Raw genomic sequence first — 13,103 nt, 5'->3', positions numbered from 1 at the left:
TGTGAACTAAAATCACGAACCTTTACCAGCATCAAGCACAAGAAGCTCTAGAGTATAGCTGTCCTGAAACATTGCAGTGAAAATGAAATGTTACTTAAATGAAAGCATGCCTCTTGGAAAATTCACCATTAATAACAGTAGAGAACAATTTCCATGGATATCTAAACCAAAGAGAGTAAAAGTGTTCCAGAATGTTTTGCGTTTACATACCACACGTTCGACTTTGAAAAAGAACATTTCGTTCCAGTTCACCTTTCTGGTGTTCTGTGACAAGTGTTCTCCAATAGCAGCACAAGTACGGGCACTCTGTTGTTGAACAGATATGGAATGGTTTTCTGAAAAGAGCCGCACAGCAGTCATATATTCACCAGTTTCTAATCCTTCATCATCCTTGACCTGGGATGGGAACCTAAGTTTAGAACAGACAAAAAAGTCCTTCGCAACAACTTACTTAGCAGGCAAGTTAACTGCAATACAAGGTTCAGAATTCGGTGTAAAACATTTTCTCAGACACCAGGGAGAGTTGGGTGTCATCATATCAAGAGAAGGAAAATGGATAGGAACCCTTTACAAAAACTACACCATTCAGAAAATAAAGGACATGCACGCCTTCTACAAGAGAAAAAACGACCACAACCTAAACTTAACTCTTCCTTGGCACAATTGTTAGGAGGTACTTAGGATGTGTTTGGTTGTGGGACAAATGGGACAACCACATCCCCTGGCGTCCCCTCTGGTCCGTCCAATTCTGACAGACAGATGGAGATGGCACTGGGATAATCCTGTTCCAACCCCTAACCCTGAACCGAACAGCATTATCTAGGGATCATCCTATCCGTCTCATCCCGTCATTACAACCAAACACATCCTTAATGCCTCGTGCCAGAACCATCCCCAAAACACCGAAATAGGTGATCAAAGCAATTGATAAAAGGTCGAAGAGGTTTTCTGTGTTCGGGTCAAGAAAAGGCAAATGGAGGTAATTGTCCTGTCTCTTGGGAGAACGTTCAAAGACCGCTCCAATATGGTGGTCTTGGAATTCTCAATCTTGAAACTATGGGGTGGGCTCTACACATTCATTGGTTATGGCTACAAAAAAATGGATTCTGCTCGCCCATGAGGGGGCCTTGCTCAAGCCCTTTTTGCAACAGTCGTGCATATTGTTAGAGTGGACGCACTAACCAATTGAACTCAAAAGCTTAAGCTATTTAGAGAAGGTAGGCGATCCACTGATCATGGATGAATTCTGTTAGAATACTGTTAGGGCTTTGGGTCAGTCCTTGTGTATTTACCTGTATACCCCTCTATGTAATGGGCTTGGCCAAACTCTTGGCTTATATATATGCATTCCCAACCCTGATTAAGGTTAGGGTTTTCATTCTAATTAATTCATTGATCATCCTTGGGGTTTGGACCTTGGTGACATAAGATATGTAGTCATGTCCATGGTGTGGCACAGGAAGGATTGAATTCATTGATCATCCTTGGGGTTGGATGTTTCTTTGACAAAAAGAGGCCTAGCATGGAGGCTGTTCTTGAATCTGCAGACCAGGAAAAAGATTTGTGGGTAATGGCTGGAGCAAAGAAGTTATCCTTGTTAACTAGCCCTATCCCTGGCCTGCATGATCTATAGCTTTTGGCTGGTTTGTTTTGCGCTTTGTTTGGTCATTTCTTTGTTTTTGTAGTTAGTCATGGATGAATTCTTGTACACTTGTTGGTGGCCACCGTAAGGAGGCCTCTTTTGGATGTACTGGTCCGCTAGGACCTCTCTATATTTCTTCTTAATACAATGACACGCAGCTCTCCTGCGTTTTCGAGAAAAAAGAAGGTAGGCAATCTATTTATACACTTCAACACCCCCACTCACATGCAGATAGAGAAAAAGACACAAACATGGAAATAAATGGGTGGAGGCACAAATTAAGCCCAGGACTCGAACTCGAGACCTCTGGCTTTGATACCATGTTAGAGTGGACACACTAGCCAGTTCAACCCAAAAGCTTAAGCTGTTGAGAGAACCCAAAAGCTTAAGCTGTTAAGAGAAGGTAGGCAATCGACTTATACACTTCAACACAAATCAAGGTTGGGAATAGGACGGACACTTTGCTCTGGACAGATTGGTGGCTGAATGGTAGTTCAATTGCCGAATTGGATCCTAACCTGGTTTTGGTGGTTTCCAAGAAAGCAAGAAAATAGTGCATTGTATCTCAAGCTTTGGCCAATAGAAGGTGGGTAAAAGATATCTGAGGGGCTCTCACAGTCCAAGTGTTGGTCGAATACTTGAAAATTTGGGAGATGGTTGATGATGTGACCTTGCAGCCAGATGTTTCAGACCAGTTCATTTGGAGGTTCACTCATTCCAGTCTGTATACGTGTAAGTCTACATATAAGGCTTTTTTCTTAGGGACCATTAAGTTCGGGCCCTAGAAGAGGATTTGAAATGCATGGGCCCCTATTCAGTGCAAAATCTTCATGTGGTTGGCCATAAAGAATCGATGATGGACGACATATCGATTGTCTTTGCAAGGGCTTCCACACCCCATTGTTTGCCCCTTTTGTGACCAGGAGCAGGAGACGATGCAGCACCTTCTAATCTCATGTGTCTTCTCTCGAGAAGTTTGGGCCTTATTATTTCTTAATGCCCTAGGTTTGTTAGCTCTTGTCCCGCAAACTTATATTAGGAGATTTTCAGGTTGGTGGTCTAGGACAGTTAGTCAAGTCAAGTGACTAGGGAGCATAAGACCATCTGCACCAGCTTGCCCATACTCATACCCATATTCAAACTACACTCTACAAACAGTACGATCTACAGTGCAAAACGGTGTTTTGGTGACCGTATGGGTGAACTATTGTACATTGCACTCATATGGTCACCCAAAACACTGTTTTGCATCGTTTTGCACTGTACATTGCATTGTTTGTTGAATGTAGTTTGAATATGGGTACGGGTAAGCTGCTGGAGATAGTATAAGGGTCTCAACTCTATGATCATTCTTGTTGCCTGGGAGCTTTGGAAGCACAAGATAGATTGTGTGTTTGAGGGTGTGAGACCTAGTGTTTATGTGGTTAGCCGTGAAATAGAGGAGTGCAACATGTGGTGCCTAGCTCAAAATACGGTGCTTAGCATGCTGCATGCCAGGATGGTGGGGCTAGGCACCTAAGAATGTTCTGTTTTGGTCGTTTCCCTAGTGTGTGTGGCAGGGCTGTAATTGGGAGTTTTGGGTGTTGGCGCCCTCTATGTTGTTTGTACTTTCTCGGTTTCTCCTTCCTTAATGAAATGACATGTAGATAATCCCTCCCAACTGTGCTAGAATGTAAATATTCTAATTCCCATTTGTGATCCGGAAAGATAGTATAGGACACTAACAATAGGTCGCCAATAGCTAAGCTGCTGACCCCACATTGAGGTATTTTTGGAGTTTGTTCGGTCAGTTCACAGTCAATAATCAGCCACTTAGCTGTCACCACCACTTAGCATTTTCTGGTGTGGGCTTTAAATGCAAGATCATTTGAGAATGTCATAAGTCGTAACACAAAGGAAAAGGTCAAGCTGTGATCAAAGAGTTGACCGCCACTTCCATAATGAGAAAGCACATGCAGGTAAAAGAATACGTAGTTTAGTGCACAATAAAAGGGCTACCTCTGCATCCGCAAGAATGGCAGTTATCATCAACCGATATGGTTTAACAGATCTTCCATTTAAATGAGAATCTGATAGATCCCTTAAAGCCGGAACTTTTATGGACCTATCATCCCCAGAGGGCAACAGAGTAACAAGTGAACCTCTATTTTCAGTAGTTCTTACATAAATATCTTGTCCAAGTTTATTTTGTGGGACAACATAATAACTTCTTCTTTGATGAACATCAAGAACTGGTCGCTCAGTAGAAGAAAAGGTTTCCTGATAATAGAACAAAAGAGAAGGCAAATGATGGCATAAGCATCAACTCAACACTTCAAAGTAAATAAGTGGTAACTTTCCATTTTTTATAAGGATTAAACAGAATGTCAGATAACAAAATTATTAAACAATAATCTTAAAAGAGAAATGATATACCTTCTTATACAATTCATCACCACAGCTAATATTATTCCAGCTAGCATAAGCTTGCGATAACATGTTTGTATTGGAAACAGATATGTTCAAATTAAGGTCTTGAGTTGAGGTAATACGGAGTTGTCTAGGAGAACCTGGTGTATTCATGTCGAATTGGTACCTGATATCCATAACAAAATGAGTACCAAATACATAGTGGTGCGCCCTTGATTTTATAGTCGTCAGGGACGTCAGCCAAGAGACAAACTGCTAATACATATCCCTATCCCAATAGATTATTCTTATCACTGAATTACTAATACTTATCCCTATCCTAACTTTTTTTGAGCGTAATGGCAGGAGCTCTGCATTTCAATCAATTAAGAAGAAGAATGGAAGTATGGAACTGACCCAGTTTTATGGAAAACCGGGCCCAAAACCTACACAAAGTGCACAACAGAGAAAACTGACAGAAGGCCCTAAAAACGACCCAGACAACAGCAGACGACACACAAAGCCCATCCAGAGTCATCGTTTTTTTAAAGAAATACTGTAGGGGAAGCCCCTACAGTAATTTTTTTATTAAGAAAAGTTGAAACAACACAACAAAACGAAGAAGAAAATGGGGTGGGGGGGAGGGGAGACCAGTTATTAAGTTGCATGCACCAACCAATTCAACCCAAAAGCTTAAGCTGATGAGAAGAGGTGTGCAATTCACTTATATTATATTCCAACACTCTCCCTCACGTCGAGCCTCTCATGGGTCTCAGACGTGGAATAGGAGCGAGCAACAATTATTTTATTTAATTGCGCTAGCCAGGATTCGAACTCATGACCTCTAGCTCTGATACTATATTAAGTTGCATGCACCAACCAATTCAACCCAAAAGCTTAAGCTAATGGGAAGAGGTGTGCAATTCACTTATATTATATTCCAACACCAGTCATCTAGAGTTTAGCATTGAGATACATCATGCTTAAGAGCAGGGCTAAATCTAAGCTTCTGCAGCTTCAACATGTCATTGAAACAAAACCTCCAGGAAGTGAGAGAGGGGACGACATCCCTGAAGATGCAGTCATTTCGGTATTTCCAAATGGTCCAAGCCATCACCGCAACAATTTCCATGAGAAAACATCTGCCAAAGATATTATTCGTGTCTTCAAACATGCTGAAGAAGTCAAGATCAAAGTTCCACTGGATGCCTGCGTGGTACCAGCAATTTGAACTGAATGGGCACTCGAACAAAAGATGGAAGGTTGTCTCTTCACAGGTGGTATCACATAGGACACAATGAAGATTGTTAGTCGCATCCAGAAGGCCTTTTCTCTTGAGCAGATTATTCGAATTAATTATGTCTCTGAAAACTAACCAGAGAAAGATTTTGATCTTTTTGCAGACTTTGGACTGCCAGATCCATAAAAAAGGCACGGGAGGGTTGATGGATGTAAAGCTAAGATTATAGAATTTCGAGGAGCTGAACTTGTTGTTTCCCCAAGGGTAAATTCATTTATTCGTCTCTTCCCTGGCATGTTGCTGAAAAGATAATGTATTCCTGTTGAGCCTGCATGGACAGAGGAGTGTGAAAATTATCTTCCAAGGACATGTTGCTGATGAAGGCCAGCATTGTGGGTTCCTTGTTTTTTGCGGAGGAATAGAGGCAGGGAAAAGCCGTCATGGGGGCGTGATTGTTCCAAACATCCTACCAAAGGAGGACAGTGCTTCCATCACCCACACGAGGCATGGCATATCCTCTGAAGTAGGGGAGTAACTGTGTAACATCTCTCCACCAGAAGGACCCTTTCTCAGGAGAGCAGTGGGGGATCCGACCCGAAGAATAATAGGAGTCCCGCACCAGATGGACCCTGGGAATGTCCAGTCTGTTGTAAAACTTGTGAACAAATTTCATCAGAAGGGCCACATTCATTCTCGGATTAAGCACTCTCAGACCACCTTCGTTCTTCGGACAAGTGACCTTATCCCAAGCGATGAGAGGAATGCCATGAGCAGCCTCACCACTCCCTCTCCAGAGACATCTCCTTCGAATTTGATCGATGTTCTTAATCATAGTAGCCAACAACTTGAGAGTACACATAGCAAAGATTGGCATAGCCGAGAAGGTGGAGTTAACCAAAGTAAGTATTCCAGCCAGCGAAAGCCAGAGGATCCAGAGTCATCATTGTCGAGCTCAACACAAGGGACGAGCAGCTCCGACTCTCCAAGATGGGCCGCACATGGCCGAAGGAACTCGACGATGTCTACACCCACACACCGGCACACAAGGAGGAAGACCGCGGTACGCCGTCATTTCCAAGCCTCAACATACCACACGCGAGGCAGCACCGATTCTTCACCATGCAATCTTAATCCTCCACCCTGCCCCGCCCCCGACTTTTGCCCTGTTGGAATAAGTCTCGTGGTCTGTGGGAAGGACAGCAGCAGTCCTTGGCAGTTTTTTGACTGCAGGGACAACAGCATCTCAATCTTTTTGACTGCAAGGACAATGTGGGACAGCAACAGCAGCATGTCAGTCTTTTGACTGCAAGGACAGCGTGTTGCAGGCATCTCCTTTTCCGCTTTTCTAGCTTTTGGAGGACAGCAGCTTGCTGCAGTTTTCTTTTGACTGTAGTACAACAGCACCTAGACAGCACCTAGTGGTTAGTGCAGTTTGTAGGACAGGTAGTGTAGTTTGTAGGACAGCATATTCGCATCTTTTGGAAGCATATGCTGCAGCCCCTTGGGCTATAAATATGTATCCCAACCCTTAGACGGGTATGACATTGTGTAGTGTTTAAGAAAATAAACAGAAAATCACCCCAACCCATAGTGTAAAAACAAACTCGGCCAGGGAGGGAAAGACCGCCCTCCTGGTATTATATTAAGAAGAGACCGAAACATGGTCCCGACCGAGAAAATCCCCGAACCCTGGCCCCCATCACTAGCGGGCCGTCACCACCCACTCTGCAATGGCCCAGCCGGAGGGTGGCGCGCAGGACGTAACCCGAGAGCGAGCGAGGCACAGCGAGGGGATTTTTTTAACCAAGCCAGAAATTCGCCCCCAAGGGGGATCGAACCCAGGACCTGGAGGTGCTACTCGGAAGCCTTAACCATTACGCTAGAGGCCATTTCGCACCCCAACCCATAGTATCATCCTCTTGATGAGAGTAAGAGTCCCGTTGCTTACATGCCCAACCGCCAAAACAAACCAGTCTACAAAGAAGGGGGTTCCGCCTAATGTTACCATTGTCGAGCCACATCCCCCTGACGTAGCAGCTCCGACTTCATGATGCAAGACCCAACCTCCACTCGCATACCAGGTGCCGAGAAGCAAAAGCATCAACTGAAGGCGACGTCGTGGCTGAGACGAACTTCAGCAACGAAGCCTTCGGAGAGTGACGTCGTGGACGCCATGGTCGCTTGTCCGCGATGGACCGAGCTTTTGTCCATAGAAGATAGTGTTGGGGAATGTGACACGACGACCTCAGCCGGGTAAGCAACGTCCACGAGCGTCACCATCGTCGAGGCTTTCACCCAAGATGTCCCCCAGCACAGAGACCGCCCAGCGCCCACCGCCCAGACAATCGTCCACAGCTCCTGCCCCCGCCACGCCAACCGACACAGCTCGCCGCCATCTCCCCATAGGGACCAAATCCGATGCTCGAGCCGTCGGCCACAGCGGCAGCACAGAGACCACACCGAGCGGAGAAGCTCGTCAACGCTACGCCCTGCCCCACTCGACGCAGGGGCTGCAAGTGGCCCCATGTGAAGGCGGAACCCACCAGGCTAGCGAAAGCCGACCGTCAACGGTCCACGGGGAGGACGGCGCCAGAGGTGGACATCAGTCGACGGGAGGGGCCATGAATCACCAACTGCGGACGCGACCTAGGCCAAGCTGCGGTGGGACCATCAGCGCACGGTAGCCTTCGCCTTAACCGGGCAGCAGGCAAGCCTACGCCCTCCGCCCAGCGTGGCGGAAAAGACCACAGAGCGGGGAATCCGGTGGACGTCGCCAGGTCTGCATCCCTTCCTCCATGATCGGCACGTCTTCCCCTCCTCTCCTCTCCCGCTAGTGACACCGCCGTCATTCCCCGCCGATCTCTACCCCTGTTGCGCCTCGCCCCCCGCCCGCCACTGACGACCTTGCTGCTGGGGTCGAGGCCCATCGCCTCCCACCGCTCCCTGCTTCTCGACGAAGGAGCCCATCTCCGACGACAGGTGTGGCGGACGCTACCGTCATCCTCGCAGGGGCACGCGGGGAAGCGTCACCGCCCTGCTCTGGCGCGGCAAAGCCGTGGGCAGAGTGGAGGTGCGGCGGTGGCTAGGGTTTCCCGCCCGAGCGGGGCAACGCGAGGGCCCCATCCCAACATATTTTCATTTCTATCCTTATCTCTAAACTGCTAATACTTATCCTTATCCCAACATATTTTCATTGCTATTCTTATCTCTTAGGCTCTTAGCCCCTAGAGGCAGCTGATTTCTAGGTGTTAGTTCTCCTGGTGCAGTAGGGGATGTTGGGCTAGCTTCGGCCTTTTCTAGCCTATGTTGGTATCCGTAGGTCCTCCCAATAAGAGTCCATAGCACTTCCCACATTATGGAACAACTTGTCCTCGAGCTTGTTGAACACCTAATTTGGCAGCACTGGTACCATGCAGACGGTCCAGCATAGTAGCATGGACAGTCCGCTCCGGAAGGTCCGCTATGTTAGCCTGAACGGTCCGTGATTAGATCAATTTGGGCTAGAGTCTTGATTTCTTGCGGGATTATCCGGGTTTCTTGCAGAATTTTGTTGGACTTCGCCTAGGAAAGGGTCCAGAATCCAGCCTCCCTATAAATACAAAGGGGCATGTCCAATTGAAACACCAATAATCAATCCAAAAAAACAGTTGTGTTCTTTATCCTTAGATTAGATCTAGTTTTAGCCCTAGTTGCAGTTTCCGACTCTAATCTTCGGATCTACGTCAACTTGGGGCGCTTTGGGTGGCTTGCCGACCTCGAAGCAAATAGAATCCCTCCTACCCAACTAGGTCCCTCCCGGGAGGCAGGATCTAGGTTCTTCCTAGGCTATCTGCGTCGTCGACGCTCTGCCACCTCCACGCGGACGGTCCACGCACTAGCAGAGAGGCCTCAAGGTCCTGCACGCCATGTAGGCCCTAGGGACCGTTAGTATTTGGCCCAGAAAGGCGCCAACAGAGCTAAAATGAAGGGAAAGTGTCCATGACTCAGGGAGTTGCTCCCATGTAGCGTCAGCAACAGATTGATCCATCTAGCTCACTAATACCTCTCAAACTCCACGATTGAGTCGGTCGCGCAGAATCTTTCCCAGCTGAAGTAACACTCGCACGTGTTTGATGGGGGGTAAGATGCCATCGCTATTGCCGGTTGTCATTGGAATTTTTTGAGGAACACCACATGAAAGACATTATGGATAGAGGCACGTGAAGGCAGAGCGAGATTGTAGGCGACAGTCCCAATGCGCTCAAGCACTTGAAAGGGGTCATAGTACTTGGAAGCCAGCTTGACCTGAGCATTATTAGTTAGACCCATTCGCCTGCCTAGAACTCCACTACGTGATGATGGGTGTCGTAATTGCTTTTCATGATCTCCTAGGCATGCAGAAATCTGTCACAAATTTCAAACAGAAATTCATCATGGTCCTGGAGCTGTTGGTCAACAGTGGCCACCTTGGATTGCCTTTGGTCATAGGAGAGCAATGCTGGTGGATTGCGACCGTAGACCACCTTGAATGGTGTGGAACGAAGGGTAGTCTGGAAAGAGATGTAGCAGTATTCTGCCAATGGCAGTCAGCGCAACCAACTTGTAGGCTGATCATCGGCCAAGCAACACAAGTAGATGCCCAGGATCCGATTGGTCGCCTCTGACTGACCATTGATTTGGGGTGGAAAGCTGTACTGAGGCGTAGTTACACGCTGGAGAGTCTGAACATTTATGTTCAGAATGTACTGGTGAAGACAGGATCATGATCACTGATGATGGAGCACGGGCCGCCATGAAGCTTGACAACATTGTCGAAGAATGCCTTGGCGACAGTGACAACGTTGTATGGATGCCCTAGGGGTAGAAAGTGGACATACTTGGAGAAGCGGACGACCACAGTGAGGACCAATGACTTGCCACCAATGTGAGGGAAGCCTTCCACAAAGTTAAATGTTGTAATGTTGGTTCATGCCTTTCTGCTAGTACTAAAAAACTTCATGTTCTAGTGCTGCCTGCTTCTGCTGATGGAGTATTGGATTGCGATGTGGTACAAATACTAAGCCATAGCCCACCTTGGCCGACACATAGCTTCGCCCTATATTTTGTGCATATTTATCTCTATGATGCATTGATACAATCATTCGGTAGGGTCCACCCCAACGGTTATTTGGAGAAGAGATTTAGTTCCTAGAGTTACCTAAGAAATGCATCTGTTGGTTCAATAAAGGGCTCCCACGAGCTATACTTGTCATTATAGGATCTGGCCACAAAAGACAAGCTCACAGTTGCATTAAGATGATGAGGACCTCCATGATAACTTAGTCCAACACTGTCAAAGGACACCCCAAATAATGGCACCATCTGCATAGAATACTACAAAAATCAATCTGAGAACATATATCAGCATGCATCAGAGGAGCTACATCACTTGAAATAAATACACAAGCCAATTATTGCTTGGGGTATTAAAAGTTAATAGTAGTTACTAGGTAAATATCCATGTACATATGACTCACCATTCCGCCATAATCATCAAAGGAAACAGCAGAAAATGTTTTAATTTTGGCATCAACAATGATGCTATCTGAACTGCTTGATGTAGGTGGACCTGCAAGCTTCAGTGCAAGCCTCTTTGGAGGTTTTCTATATCCACTTCTCACAAGAAACGTACCAGCATCATTATCAACAGTCCATAAGCTAAAAGGTTCAGATGTTCTAGCATTAGATGAATCCCATAAACTTTCCTCAGAAAATTGACCTCCAGCCACCATGTCATTTCTAATACATCTTAACAAACTGAAGTCCTCTTTGGTTGGAGAACTTTTAGATGCAACACATCCTAATGCCACAAAACCTGAAGGAGCTTTAGGAAACCAAAATGATACACCCTCAGTGCCCCGGTGCTTCTTAATTCGACCAACAAGGTCAAAACCTTCAGGAGCTCTGAGAAAAGTGTCTTCACCAGTATCACGAAGAACAACAGTTGAATTTGGTGGTTCATACCTACAATTGGAAATTAAATATTAAGTTGTCAATCGTAAACGAAGTTTGGCCTTTAAATGACAAACAGTATCACATAAATGATACCCGTTAACAGCTATGTCACCAAAGTAAAACATTCCTTCAGACAACATTGGACGCCATATTGAGAGCTTTTTTGGTGAAGAGGTCCCACTATTTGACCAAATTAGTTTAAAGCTTGCCACAGCATCAAATAGCCGACCTGAGGTCAATTCTGATCTCTCTAGTTGAGAGAAATCATTTCTACTATCTTGCCTTCTAGAGACAGTCTTGGAAGATGAGTCTGCACTGTCGAACAGCATATGTCGAAGATCATAAGCATTCCCATCCACACTCATGCTTGCAGGATCTCCAGGTAAAAAGGAACCAAAAGCATTATCAACTCGCCAGAATATCATGTTAGTGTTATCCCTGAAAAATTCAGTTAAAGGACATAATGCATGAGTGTGAAATATCAAATATCTATAGCCATACATCAAATACAGAAACAGGTTCAGGTAATATATATTTGACCTCAGTGCAATGCAATCCCTTAGATTACATGATGAAACCAAAGAAGCAGTTAAACAGAAAGCTGAAGACAAAGGTGGTTCAGCAGTTCCAGATGAAGCAACACAACCCATTGCAACATAACCCGCAGGTGCCACAGGTAACCAAACAGAGCAGAGCTGGTCAATATTAGAGATCTTATCCTCCAAGTCCTTCTGATGAAAAATGTTTGTTCTTGGAGAACCAGATTGCCACACTAGTTTGTACGATAAAGGCCTTTTGACCCTAACAATGTTTGTGTTCAGAGCAAGAACTCCTTTAGTAGGAGGCTCGTTCCTAAAATGAAAAACAAAAAAGAGATTAAATGCTAATAAAAATCCTTCCACCAACATCAAAATAAGAAAGAAATCAGAGCATGAAGTACTAGTCACAAACATTGGTGTGAGATAATCGCCAAAAATGGCATATCCAGATGGAGCACGCGGTCGCCAGAAAGATAACACTTGATCATTAGCATTACCTAAAACAAGTCAACAAAACAATGCATGGAGCTTACAAAATGGGACTCTTAGTATGCACCAAAGTAACTACTTCCTCCAATCAGAATTATAAGCCCATTAGGACATCGACAAGGTCTATAAGGTCACATTTTGACTAACAATATCTATAAAAACATGTTGCAATTTGGCTTCTATACAAAGAGTTATGTATTATGAAAGTATTTTTAACAACGAATCTAGTAATACTAATCTTATGTTGCTAATTGATATAAAATTTTAGATATTTGTAGTCAAATATGTAAAGGTTTGACTTAGGAAAACCTATATGGGCATATATTTCCGACCGGGGAAGTGCAAGTCATTCCGTACCTTGCATAGTTGCAACTTTGTCAAACTGGTAACACACCAGTGAAATTTTCTTTGACGACATCCTAAGAAATGCTGAAATTTCTTCCTCAACTGCTAAAAACAGTCTGAGAATACTGAAGGAAAAATTCATATATATTTCAGAAACTAGTAGATGCAAATTTGTCTTTCCAGACGCATTGGAATATTTCACGACCATGTCAAATGGTTCTATAACTCTGATGCCATTACTCTCCATCTTTAAACCAAGTATGTTTCCATTCATCTCCATACTGTCGCCTTTCATTATAAGCCTGCCACAAAAAAAAGGATCAATCTCCAACCTCCCGAGAACAGAAAGACCATTGTTTAATGGGAAATTATCTGCGACACATTGATAAAGAGTGGTTTCAGTTGTGGGACGCTGAAAATAACACTATTTATTTCAGGAAACATCTTGCACACAAAATCTTGCCAAAAATGGAAATTTTAATCGATG

The 13,103-nt window shown here is 44.9% G+C and overlaps 1 protein-coding gene across 2 annotated transcripts in view; it reads right to left on the bottom strand.

Moving 5' to 3' along the window:
• The window catches only part of LOC103638912 (uncharacterized), an 86,844-nt gene that overhangs the window by 34,212 nt on the left and 39,529 nt on the right, over nucleotides 1-13,103 (bottom strand). For both annotated transcript variants that reach the window (XM_008661701.3, XM_008661702.3), the window contains exons 35-44: nucleotides 12,629-12,918; nucleotides 12,195-12,279; nucleotides 11,784-12,095; nucleotides 11,337-11,681; nucleotides 10,766-11,252; nucleotides 10,447-10,610; nucleotides 4,058-4,217; nucleotides 3,641-3,901; nucleotides 211-396; nucleotides 21-63 (exon numbers count right to left, since the gene is read on the bottom strand). In XM_008661701.3, the coding sequence (XP_008659923.1) occupies nucleotides 21-63; nucleotides 211-396; nucleotides 3,641-3,901; nucleotides 4,058-4,217; nucleotides 10,447-10,610; nucleotides 10,766-11,252; nucleotides 11,337-11,681; nucleotides 11,784-12,095; nucleotides 12,195-12,279; nucleotides 12,629-12,918 (2,333 nt within the window). The remainder of the gene's footprint in view (nucleotides 1-20; nucleotides 64-210; nucleotides 397-3,640; nucleotides 3,902-4,057; nucleotides 4,218-10,446; nucleotides 10,611-10,765; nucleotides 11,253-11,336; nucleotides 11,682-11,783; nucleotides 12,096-12,194; nucleotides 12,280-12,628; nucleotides 12,919-13,103) is intronic.

The sequence above is a fragment of the Zea mays genome, chromosome 9, assembly GCF_902167145.1.
Source record: "Zea mays cultivar B73 chromosome 9, Zm-B73-REFERENCE-NAM-5.0, whole genome shotgun sequence".
Lineage (NCBI taxonomy): Eukaryota > Viridiplantae > Streptophyta > Magnoliopsida > Poales > Poaceae > Zea > Zea mays.
This window is presented reverse-complemented; position numbering and strand designations above follow the sequence as displayed.